Source organism: Hyperolius riggenbachi, chromosome 6 (assembly GCF_040937935.1).
Source record: "Hyperolius riggenbachi isolate aHypRig1 chromosome 6, aHypRig1.pri, whole genome shotgun sequence".
Lineage (NCBI taxonomy): Eukaryota > Metazoa > Chordata > Amphibia > Anura > Hyperoliidae > Hyperolius > Hyperolius riggenbachi.
Window position 1 is genome coordinate 315205710 of NC_090651.1, and position 13084 is coordinate 315218793.

At 44.2% G+C, this 13084-nt stretch overlaps 1 protein-coding gene across 2 annotated transcripts in view; it reads right to left on the bottom strand.

The window, feature by feature from the left end:
* Positions 1 to 344: 344 nt before the first annotated feature.
* The window catches only part of LOC137522858 (MOB kinase activator 2-like), a 60297-nt gene continuing 47557 nt past the window's right edge, over positions 345 to 13084 (bottom strand). For both annotated transcript variants that reach the window (XM_068242993.1, XM_068242992.1), the window contains exons 5-6: positions 2600 to 2724; positions 345 to 1278 (exon numbers count right to left, since the gene is read on the bottom strand). In XM_068242993.1, coding sequence (XP_068099094.1) covers positions 1001 to 1278; positions 2600 to 2724 — 403 coding nt within the window. In that variant the 3' untranslated portion in view covers positions 345 to 1000. The remainder of the gene's footprint in view (positions 1279 to 2599; positions 2725 to 13084) is intronic.

The following is a 13084-nucleotide window of genomic DNA, read 5'->3' on the forward strand; positions in this document are numbered from 1 at the left end:
ATGGTTGAAAATGAGAGCAAAATAAGAAGTGGACCACAGAGGCCAAGATCTATAGACAGCATATGTGAAGCTATGAAAATGCCTTTGCAAAAGCTAAAAGAATCAGTGATTGACAGAAATCTGGTGTGCAGAAGTACATATGGTCATGAAGAGTATGAGTCGACTAAACGAATGAGGAGAACACAGACCGAAATAAAAAGTAAATTTTCCGCTATAGTGGGAGTCGGGCCGATGACCCACTTGTTTTAGGATTGTGGTGTAGAGTATGAAGTTAGCACCGCCACCCCTGGAGATAAGCTTTCACTGGCCCCTTTAAATTTTACAAGAACAAAGAGACAAAACAATAAGAATAATTTTGTTTTTATATATAAAGTAAATGCAACCTTTTTTACTTGAATAAATTACACAAAAAAAAGATAAGTGCACCATTTCGCTTTTTAAAGTAACATTCGCCCCAAAATAAAATATATACATAAACTTGACTACAACCATGTCCTTTAAAATACAGAATAAGGATTTACAGTTACAGTAATAGGCCTGTAAAAAAGAGTGCCCATTCTGGAGATTATGACCTTTGTGATATCTGAGCATGAAGTCTATGTTTTTATATCCAGTGTCCAACATCACACAACACATCGTTCACCAAGATGAAAAGTCACCTTTACCCTTTTTCTGCCTCGTAACATAAAATAGTCTCTTGTTGACCGTCCTTCCATTTGTTTAGCAGCTGCGGTTGTGACGTTATGGCTATGCTTGTGATCCACACTTAAAGCACTTGGGTGGCTGTGTACTGTTGCCAGGCCAAATCAACTCCATGTTGTGAGCTGCCGCCGTATTTATCTCCCAGACTCCTCTGGGTTGGTTTCCTTCAGTTTGGCAAGTAGAAGCTGTGTACGAGGTGCCACGCCAAAGAGGTTACAAAGGAATATTTGATTTTGTTATATAGGTGATGTCCAAGTGGCAGTATACATAGATAGAAATCCTCCATCATAGGCTTGGTTCATGTGTTTCGTGAATGACTCCCTGAGGTTTTGGGGAAGGGACTGGAATTTATTAGAGCGGTTGTCAAGTCTTCACTTAAGGCCATTTCTTTGGAGTCAAGCAGGTGGAACTCGGCACAGAAGAGCAGGAGGTGCAGATACAAGGTGTTCAGATGGGGATGTAATTCCAGGTTTACTACAGTCTTAAAATGACAGGTGTAGATGTGACCTAGAAGGTGAAAGAGGAGGCGGAATGTCTTCTGAATGGCCGGTGTGAAGGCCTTCGGGAAGTCCTTGCCTGAAAAACAAAGACATAAGAACATTAGTCAGCAGAAGGAGTCACATAATCTGCAAGCAAGGGCCTCCAGCAATTCAGGACAAACATCCGCAAAAACATTGCAGCCATGGGCCAACAAACTCCTTGTTTTTGTGTCATTGTCCAGTGGCGTAGCTAGAGACTATGGGGCCCTATTGCAACGTTTTCATGGGGTCTTTAGATCTAGGTGCTCTTTAGCAATGCCACCTTCCCCTACCCCATGGGATATGAGTTGACTGGGAAATTCATGTTTCAATGCATTGTACACTTTGTACAGTGAGACAAAGTCAAAGGCTAGAGAAACAAAGGAAAGTTAATACTGAACACAAAGTAACACCTGGGCCCCCTCATCTCCGGGGCCCCATAGCAGTTGCTATTGCTATGCCTCTGTCGTCTCTCAACTTTGATCTGGTAAATATTTCTAACACTGGAATTCCTGTTGGCGGTACTAAATTGAAGTGGTCAATAAGATGTCAATAATTCAATACTGCATGCAAATTAATACACAGCTTGGAATCGAGTCAAACCAAATTGGCAAGAAGTGCATTGGATTGGCATAAAATTTGCATGTAAGCAAGAATTAAGCCATAATAATCATTGTCCATTTCTTGTGCCATCACAACTTTGCTCAGTCATATAATGTGAAGCAGTCATACTCATACTTTCCTAGCGGTTCCTCCTGAACGTTAAAGTACCAGTGATAATACATAGTACTTCTGCACAGAAGTACTGCGTCTGTGCATAATGCTCCTGGCCATAAGGGCGCGACTGTGAGTGGTGCGTGTTCGCATGAGCAGAAGCCACCAACCTAGCCATGTTGGCCGCTGCTACAGGAGTACCACAGAAGACTGGCTGAGAGCGGAGCTGTGGCGAGGGACACATAGGCTTTTAGGGGCTGGAGGAAGCCCCACCTGATGTGCCAAAAGATTGATTCCTCTCTAGTTGGAATCAATTCGGGGAGGAATTGATGCCTACCACACACACACAGCACATCTATTCAATAGATTCCAGAAGGGAATATATAAAAAAATAAAATTCTATAAAAAAATAAAAAATGCAGTGTTCATTGCAATGCAACACTATGGCCTGTCAGTCTATCACCACTCCTGCCCCACCTCAATGCAAATCTTCTGTCCTGTCCGATCAACAGAGACAACAACAAAGAAATATTGGTTGAGGATGGATCTAGGGCACTAGATACATGACAGATTTGGAAAAAGTCAATGTATGGCCAATAAAATACTACAAAGTATTGGCAATATTAAAAGGAACCCATTCTTGAGGCTTTTAAGCTGTCACTTACAGTGTTTAGTAGGAACCAGATCTTCATCGGTCAGGATTTTCTGGATGATACTGGCAGCGTAATCTGCATACTGAGGACCAGAGCATTTCCTCTTCCGCCCCTTCTCATCTGTCCACTGGATCTGCCTAGAGACAAGAAACAAGGGAGATTAAGCCTCAAACCAGGCCTGTGATCTTGCATGGTACAGTATTTATCACTATATATTCACATATTACTACAAACTGTGGCTTCACTGCAAGCAGTGCTTATCAACGAAGAAATTAGTAGCCCAAATCTCCAGCGCTGTTTATACAGCACTCCGACATAAAGAAGAGCCTGGAGACTGAGCCTAATAGGAAAGCCAAAATGGCCGCTTCCATATTCCGGCACCTCCCATTGAGTGATTGCTGTGGAGCTGTCATTATTTAAAGTAAATTGCTCACACCTTTGCTATAAACACATGTAAATATCATTATATGGTGACCTCATGAGACACTTGCCTTTATTTCCCCCCTGACTGTCATGTAAATCACAGCTGGCCTATTCATGCCATCTGTATTGTTAGCACAAGGCCACCCAGCTTGTAGCAAGGAATCTGGAATTAATTTACCTCATTTAACTGAGGTTCTCCTATCAGGAGTTGAAAAGGCTGCAGTAAGCAGAGGGTGCGTGTGTCACAGACCACTCCAATGCCTGGTGGGGCAAAGCAGCAGGTGCACAGGGAGCCAATTATGTGTCCCCCAGGCCCACGTCAGCTGTTCCTGTGTTTGCAGGTTACGCAGCAACTTCATATCAACAAAGCGGAGTGTGCATGGTGTATATATACAAGCGCAAGGCTGGATTTCCCCAACTCCAGCCCGGAGGGAGCAAGTAAACAAGCCTGATGGACAATCTGTACAGCATCAACAGCACGGTTATACAGGTTTCTCTTTATTCTTTTGTGAGGTCGTGTAAGCTCTATTATTAAATCGCTTCCTGGTAATGGCATCTGAAAAGTATCTCATGTATGCAAATGCAATGAAAGTTATTTTAAGAGAACAAAAAAATAAAATGCTGATGATCACACATTTACACTTTGAAAAAAAAAAAAAAAAGTATTCAATGTGGAAAGAAACAACCTCCTCAAATGAGATTTAAAGGGAACCTGAGACAGGTGATTAGCAATAAAATACACATACCTGGAGCTTCCTCCAGCCTCCTCTAGCCTGATCGCTCCCACTGCGTCCTCTTCTCTCTCTCCGCTTGCCAGTCATTGGCCCTGGAAAGTCCTCCAGTCCGGGGCCAACTGCGCATGCGCAGCTGCACGCTCCCGCCGCCTAAAGCACTCTGTGCCTGCACAGTATTACGGGCACAGAACACTCCGAGACAGGAGCAAGACAGGGGAGCGTGCCTGCCAGATGTGGGTGAACAGAGAGGGAGAAGAGGACGCTGTGAGAGGGATCAGGATTGCGGGGGGCTGGAGGAAGTCCCAGGTATGTATTTTATTGCGGCAGCCCCATCTCAGGTACACTTTAAGCCTGGTACACACGCCTGCTGATAACGACCACCTCAACCAGCAATCAGGCATGTGTACGGCAACCGGCAATCAGGCATGTGTACGGCAGCCAGGGCCCCCGACCCACAATCGATCCGCTAGGCGGATCTACTAAACCCCAGTGATGCCAATCCCCTGCCGATACCATTGTTTGCATCGTTCCCCCCGCGTGATATCATAAACGCGTCGCTTCCCTTCACCCCCACATAGCAACACATCAGCTACACAGCTAACACGCATGTGTGTGTGCACCGCCCAACCCAGCAATGAGGATGGGGAAAGAGAGGATCAGGTCCTGGGTCCTCTACAGGCGGCATCCATCAGAGTTGCCCACTGTGTCAAGTGCTAGACAGGCTCTATAGGCTGCTACATGACAATATACACACTCCAAGCAACCCGATCAGGCTCCGTGAAGCTGACCGCCCTACAGTCATACATGCTTGATTAGTTAGACATTTTTCATCAGAGAAAAAAAAAATTGTTTCCGTTGACCATATTGCGAAAATACAATGTATTTTCGTAAATATATTCTCGAAATCGAAAATTGCATTTCGATGCGAAAATGACTGGCGAAAATTCGCAAGCAACACTGGTTGTAATGCATTGATCAATTCACCATCAACGAACCAATCTGTTCTTCCTATCCATCACAACTGATTATAAAAACAGGTTTTTCCGATCGACTAAATTGTTGTCAAATTATCACCTTTATCACTCTCAACAGACTCCTCAAGAAAACTCTCCTCCCTTCTCATACTAAAAATAAACATCCTGGCAAAGAACCTCATTCAAACACAAAAGCCTCCAGCTCTGATAATGGAATGCATTTGCTGTCAGAATGAAGCTTGCTGTACTCTTGAAGATATAAATGCCTTTTTATGAACACTCCCGACATTCCACCTTTAGCTTACATTTACCATCAAGGCGTCTGAGTTTCGTTTTTCAGTCAATAAAGTAAATTCCATCCAAGGGCCCGTCCTCTATATAGGACTTCCTGCTACTACTACCTTTCACAGGAGGCTGACCAAGCTCAGAACTTGATAAGCAGGAAACATAAAAAAAAATATATTTTCAAGGTTAAAACAGGGCGCTAGTCCAAAGCGATCTGATAAATCCACAAGAATGAGCACCCAACCGTGGCAGTGTGGCCAATCAACTCTGCAGTCTTGAATTTAAAGGGGCACTATGGCGAAAAATTGTAAAATTTTAAATATGTGCAAACATAGACAAACAAGAAGTACTTTTTTTTTATCCCAGAGTAAAATGAACCATAAATTACTTTTCTTCTATGTTGCTGTCACTTACAGTAGGTAGTAGAAATCTGACAGAAGTGACAGGTTTTGGACTAGTCCATCTCTTCATAGGGGATTCTCAGCAAGGCTTTTATTCTTCACTAGTTAAAAAGGCCAGCCCGTTAAAAACGGGCACTAGGCCACGGGCGGTAAGCCACGGCAACGCGCATACCGAAGCACCCTGCTCACCCGTCTCCCACCACTGTCCGAAGTATATGCACACAAAGAGATGTTGCTTGCTTGGCAGTTGGAAAAAGCTGTTATTTCCTGCAATGCAATGAGGTTCTCAGACAGCCAACTGTCAAGTCTGGAAGGAGGGACATAGGAGGACGCAGAGACACAGGGGTTTTATTATGCATGATAAAGATATTCCCTAAAAAGGATTTAAACAATTATGCTGGCCTGCTTCCCTGCTCTTTACACAGTTTTTTTGGCAGTTGGACAGAGCAACTGCCATTCACTAAGGCCTCATTCACACTTTGTGCGCTTCTGTCCGCTTTTTTCAGCACATAATGTAAATACCTGTTGCTGAAAAAAAGCGTGTGTGGTGCTTTTGACAAATAAATCCGAGACTCCCCCCATGAAGAGATGGAAATTTTAACATTTTTCGCCATAGTGCCTCTTTAATTCCTGCGAGGGCACTCTATGAGAAGAGAGTTTGCACATTCTTCTCTCTAGGTTTCTCCAACAGCCTGAACAACTTATTGGTAGGTTCAGCAGCTTCAACCCACAAGTGGCTTCAAACTAAACTGGTTGTGTGTGATGTGGTTGAAACACAAGACTGTAGCTAGTCTTAGAGCAGAGCCAGGGTTCAAAGTACTGATGTTTTTGCATGCATAAGGGAGTTAAAAGAATAATAATCAAAGATAGCCACTCAAAAAAAAAGAAAATGAATATGATGAAAATGCAAAAACATGATAACTGCTCCTGACCATCACTATTGTTTTCAGGAGGCGCGGTCTCTGAAAATGATGTTCATTTCCTCTTAAAGAACAAGTGACACCCATGCTAACCTAGAAATAAAAACCACATATATAAGTAGATAAATACTACCTCTACTTACATAACAGATGTATTGTGCTATCCATGTAATGATTCTTGTGAATTTTACAAAAGAAAAGCAGAAAAATATTTTCTAGGCAGTGGCCATCTTGCCAAGCTAATGCTGACATCATATCCTCCCTGACTCGTTTTCTCCCCTCCCTTTTCTTGCTCATTGTGTATTAATTAGCTGCCCTCCTCCCAGAGTCTTTTTTTTTATTTACACATCCAATCACTGAGTCACCTCAGCCTTGCTTGTAAACACAAGTGATCAGCTAGGCAGGGAAATAAATAGAAGAGGAGGAATATATTATAGATAAAAATAACTCCCAGCATTCAAAAGAACTTCCAGCATTCAACTTTTTGGCACTGTTTGGCACTAGGGCCAGTGCTCCTATAGTATGTAATAACTACAAACCACAAACGCAGAAAAAAGTTTTGAATGCAGGATTAGCATCTTTATCACTTAATACACTCAGACCAGTTGCTGTTGAAATTTGATTTTTATGGTGACAATACCGCTTTAAACGTACACACGTTGGATTTTTCCAAACAACCAGTCGTTTGTACACACGCTCGATTTGACGTCCAAACGGTAGTTTAGCTGATAAGACTGGTTTTGACAGATCCGCTTGGCGGATCGGGCAAATCCAGTCTTATCAGCTGAACGACCGTTTGTACACACGCCCGATTTGACGTCCAAATGACCGGTCGTTTGGAAAAGTCCGACGTGTGTACGCACCTTTAGCTCAAAGTGTTTGACTAGACAGCAGGTGGTACAAAAAAAACAAAAAAAAAAAACACATTCAGGCCGGTTACCTGGCCCGTGCGTTTGCGGTGCGATGCTCTGTTCCCGTCGCATCGCACAAAACATCAATCATATGACCCAGGGGCAGAGTGTGCCGACAGGGTCATTTGCTTAGCGCCACCCCGTCACCGTGGAAGACTGATGGTAATGCGCTGTAGACTTGCAGAGGATCGGGCACGTCTCACTTGGGTTACAACTAATCACTGAGTGTTGTTGAATGGTGTATGAATCAGTGGCTGGGTGACTGCAGCTGCAGGCAGCATACAAAGCAAAGATTTTGAAGTAAACCCAGGACAGGCGGAGTTTATCGAAACGTTCTCAAGCTGCAGTGTGCAAAACGGCAGTCATACAACAGGTGCGTTATTAACTATTTTACATTCCACACTATATTCCAGTATGTATGACTCAGGTGAGGCTTGCAATTTTTGCAACAAAAAAGCTGACAGTTTTTGAAGACCCCCAAAAAACGATGTGGAATGGAGTAATGCATGGCATCCTTTGGCAGGCTGTGTCCTGCACTGCCCTCCCCCTCCTTTCATCAGTTATAAATCCCATTAGTAGGTTCCAACTAGTACTAACCTTCGAACCAAAAGTTATGGCCCTTGCACATGCGCGGTAGCCCCCCATAGTCATGCCGACAGCCCTGTCTAGGCTCCCGATGGCTCTCCTTCTGCCAGCATTGGACACTGCAGGCATGACACTCAGGGGTGCTACTAATGTTTTTGTGGACCCAAGCTGTACATCATTTGTGGCCCTACTCCACCCCCCCCCCCCCCTTCCCCAGTCAGAGGCCCATTCTCCCAAAATATTAAGAAGCCAAAGGTGTCCCCATATAGGTAGCCACCCCCAGTATTGTCAGTCAACGGTTTCCCCTATATAGGGCATCAGTGTACGTACAGGTATGTAGCTTCCTGTTATCTCCCCACCCCCAGTCCTCACAGAACTGCAAATCAGCAGCAGGCTGAAGAGCAAAGAGTAGCGGCAGTAACAGTGCGGCACACAAATGCAGGAAGTGACCAACGACCTCACTTCCTCATTTTCAGTGTACTCTGTGGTCCCTGTACTGTTCTCCCCTCTGTTCAGGTTACCGCTGATTTCAAAAGTCTATGTGTGAGTAAGACAGCTATGTCCAAGCAAGTCACAGGCAGGGTAGCCCTGACAGTATGGGAGGCTCCTGCTGTGGGTAAGGCCCTAAGCAGCTGCTTGGTTTGCCTGGGACAAGCAGCATCCCGATGACACTAGATCTATTCTGTACCTCTATATACCTCAGCAGAGCTCAGTCATTCTAGCAAGTGTTCCCCCTCTATATGCCCACCAAGCTTAATCATTTTAAACTGTGAATTACTGGGTTACAGGAGATAAATTAAACTTAAATGGGAGTGTGCAGAGGTTTTCACGATTTGCACCCTCTCTATAATGTTTATACTGCTCCCATAAACAGCATTACAATCCACAGAGCATCAAGCTAAATTTAGCACAGGCGTTTTATGACTTTTTTTTTTCCTCCTGACTGGGCAGTGCGCCAAGCGAAGAAAGAATTTTACAGCCTTAAAGGAGCGGCCTGAAGCACAGATGTGCAGAAGTGGCCGTTTAAGCCTCGTGCCTCAAAGAGCCTGAATGCTTTCCGCTTCCTACAGAAAACCGATTCAATTATGCCCCCATCTGTTGCCTGCTAGAGCATCATGGGAGTTTCAAGATGGACACTGGTGACAGCAGATGTAGACAGACTTTCCTGGCATTGCCATAACTGTCCAGGTTTAATCTAAGCACTGTTAAAGTGGACTTAAACTCTTGCACAAGACAGAAAGAAAACAGAGAGAAATGCACCCTGCATGTATTAGAGCATACATGTCAACCTCCGGCCCGTGGGCCAAATTTGGCCCTCAGAGCAATTAAATTTGGCCCTCAAGGGGATTCCCCACTTTGCATTATGTTTGGCCCACTCTAGATCACCAGGGAAGCTATATTGGAGGTGAAGGCCTAGAACACCAGGGAAGCCATATGGGGGAGTTAAGGGAAGGACTAAACACTAGGGAACTGTATAGGGGAGGGTGGGGGCCACTAGATACCAGGGATATGTATAGGGGAGGGGGCACTAGACACCAGGGATCTGCGTACGGGAGGGAGGACCACTAGACACCAGATAACTATATAGGGGAGGAAGGGGGACACTAGACACCAGGGAACTGTATAAAGGAGAGAGGAGGACCACTACAGTACCAGGGAACTGTATAGGAGTTGGAGGGGAGTAATTGGACACCAGGGAACTTTATAAGGCCAGTAGACATTGAGGTTGGCCCGTGACTAGGTCCTAGTGTTCAATGTCGGCCCACTTTGTATTTGAGTTTGACACCCCTGTATTAGAGCATACAGAATTTGTAAATACAGGAGGTTAACCCTAGGTCTGCTTACATGAAAGCAGGAAGTAAACACACTGAAGATTTATTGCAGGATTTGTATCAGCTGTAATAATGAAATGTTTTTTCTTTAAAGGTTTTTATGTTGATGCTTATCTTTTAGAGCAGAGAAGAAGTTCTGAGCTCAGGACCGCTTAAATAGAGGAAGGTCTGCTTTGTTCCACAGCCATCAATTCTATTTATGGAGTTTATATAAACCTGCTACGTCAAATAAAGACAAGTGTAGAAAAAGCTCACTACGAACTATAAATGCGTTTCTTATCAGTAGCCTCTAGCAGGTAGTTATTATACATCAAGTATCAAGAGTGGCTGATCAGCGTATGAGAACCTTCTTTCTCTTCACAAGATCCAAAACACACAGGGAATCGTGCACATATGCATGAAGAATGTTGCCCACAGGGATCGGGGCCATAGAGAATAGCATGGGGCAGAACAAAGCAGCTTCCAGTGGGAGGAGTAGGTTTGTGCTTATAAAAAGTTCTATGCCTTTTCTTTTGCTGCCATCAGATTCATGAAATCCCCCTACAGAGTAGCATACAGACTGCACGGTGAGCCAGCCTTGCTCTACTGTATTGCAGAGTTTTTTGGACCAGACTTACAGGATGGGAGAGCAGAATGATTACTCATCAGGGTGCCACTTCTCTCCACTGTCCAATGAGCAGAAGACTCTTTAGACATGGGAAAATCGTCACCAGTGTGTGTAATGGGTTGCTGCTTGCAGAGTTCACAGAAGTCTTAGGCTTGGTTCACACCAAGGGCCTGATTCACAAAGCGGTGCAAAGTGTTTGCACGCGAGTGAAAAACCCTTTATCACATGATAAGAAGAAACTCGCGCGAATTTTCCGCGCGCAACCGCACGCAGCGCCCATTAAGTCCTATGGGACTTTGTGCGCGGGAGCTTCGCGCGAAGAGCAGCACAAATCGGTGATAACTAGGTGGTGCAAAGGTTATCACGCCTAAAGTCTTTTAGGCGTGATAACTGAGTTATCACCGCTTTGTGAATCAGGCCCCAAGAGCGCTATTGAGCAGTTTTCAAAGCGCCCACATTTCAGAAAAAGCACTTGGCCAAGGTAACCCTATGAGTGTTCTCACAGTAGCATTTGGTAAAATTGCAAACAGAAAGCATGTAGTATTTTGCGGAGTGATTCACCTTGAATGAATGTGCAAAAATGCACATTACTTTAAAAATCGCTCTGAAAATCGCATTGCAAAATCACAATTGCCAAGTACTTGCGGTATGAACCATGCCTAAAAGTAGAAAGTCCATTTAGACTTCCTCCCGATCTGTTTTGATTGTAGCCGGAAGCAAAGAGGATTTGACTGCTGCATGTGAGTGGCACAAGCATTTTCTCTTCCTGTTGTCTTATTAGAAGAGTCCCTTCTGCTGAAAGATATGGCTGTCCGTACATGTATTAGGATTTATGGCAGATTTCATCATTTTGATTGAATTGACTGGGGATTTACTGCTGACAACATGCCAATCAATCAATATCTGAATGATTCTGGGCAGTTTGTCAAAGGGGTGACTAGGCATGTTGAAAAGTTTGTTGAGCGTGCAGGGAAAGGAGCGATGAGGTATCCAATCAAAACTGAGTGGGAAAGGTGTTGCTACAACCCGAACGATTTTCAATCGGAGAGGGATCAGTCGCTTGTTGTATCAGGCTGCCATCAACCCAAATACGACTACCATAACATCACACATGTCCAGGAAGACGCCTACACAAAGACCTGGCAAGGAGGTAGAAACCAGAACTTCGGGCAAAGATCTGAACGGCATTGAAGCACACCTGAAGTAAGAGGCTGCCATATTTATTTCCCTTCAAACAAGAGGGATATGGAGGCTGCCATGTTTATTTCTTTTAAACAATACAAGTTGCCTGGCAGCCCTGATGGTCTATTTGGCTGCAGTAGTGTCCGAATGACACCAGAAACAAGCATGCAGCTAATCTTGTCAGATCTGACAATAATGTCAGAAATACCTGATCTGCTGCATGCTTGTTCAGGGTCTGTGGATGAAAGTATTAGAGGCAGAGGATCAGCAGGACAGCCAGGCAACTGGTATTGCTTAAAAGGGAATAAATATATCAGCCTCCATATCACTCTCACCTCGTTAACAAGCACGCAGTTCGAGTGTTTCTGACTGGATTAGCTGCCTGCTTTATTTTGGTGTGCTCGCTACTGCTGCCAAAGAGATCAGTAGGATGGCAGGCATCTAGGTTAGGATAAAAGGAAATAAGTATGGTAGCCTCCATATCCCTCTCACTTCAGGTATACTTTAACCCTTACCGCTTGGTCAAAAAATAGTGGTCACTTTTTGAAGTTAGGGTCAATTTCCACTGATTATGTCATTGCAAATATTTTTTCAGTATGATCTTCATGCAATCGAATCATATTGAATTTGGCGTCGATGGAAAAAAAGACCTTTACACAAGCAGTTAAGTAACGTTTCCGCTAGCTGCAATGGCCTTCATTGTGATGCAGTGTGCAATTTCTCATTTTATAAACAATCGTGTCTAAAGACGGATCTCGTGGTTGAGAAAAATAGGATGCTGCAATTCAAAAAGGGCAAATTACCGGCCAGTGTGAAGCATGATAAACAACCAAGGAGAATGCTGAATGTTAGAAACTGCCTAACACAACATTAACACCTGGAAGGAGAATGTAAAACCGTGAATTCTGCAGACAAATCTGGTAAAAAGCAACTGTGGGCCCGTTCAAATCGCAAAACGCTAGTGATTAGCGCTAGCTTTTTGTGCTGTGATTTTTATGCGATAAACGGGTACTTTTCACTGTACTTTCTTACCATTTTTGAGCGATCCCGATTAGCATTTCCTTAACACTGTAATCGCAATTGCTCAAAAATCACGCGAAAGTGTAGCGCGTTTGCCGGTAATGGCAAATCGCATGGGATCGCGCCAGTGAGATCACTGCCATATACTTTTTATTGCACTTGCACTTTAAAAATCGCTAGCGATCGCCAGATTAGCTATAAACGCCTGCTAATCGCCCGAGAGTGAATGGGCCCCTAGAGGCCTTTTCCACGAGCAGTTGATAGGCAGTGAAAAGACTATTGAACTCTCACAACTGCTCGCTGCTGCCTGGCAACTGCTTACTGCTGCCTGGCAACTGCTTACTGAACGCGCAGTTCAGCTGCACAGAAAAGGACCCCAATAGCGACAGAAAAACCACCACCATGCGAACCAAGTAATGAGCATATGCAGGATTGGCATTACACAGATGTGTGGTCAGTTATTAGGCCAGGCAGTGCACAGGAGACTGATGGGTGAGACTGTTAGCATCCGCAATGCCAGTTTGTAAACAGATCTTTACATTATTAAAGCGCTCTGCATTATCTGGACAGAAAACTGGAGCTTTTGCAGCTACAGCATGTATAATCCTGCACTACCTTTCACA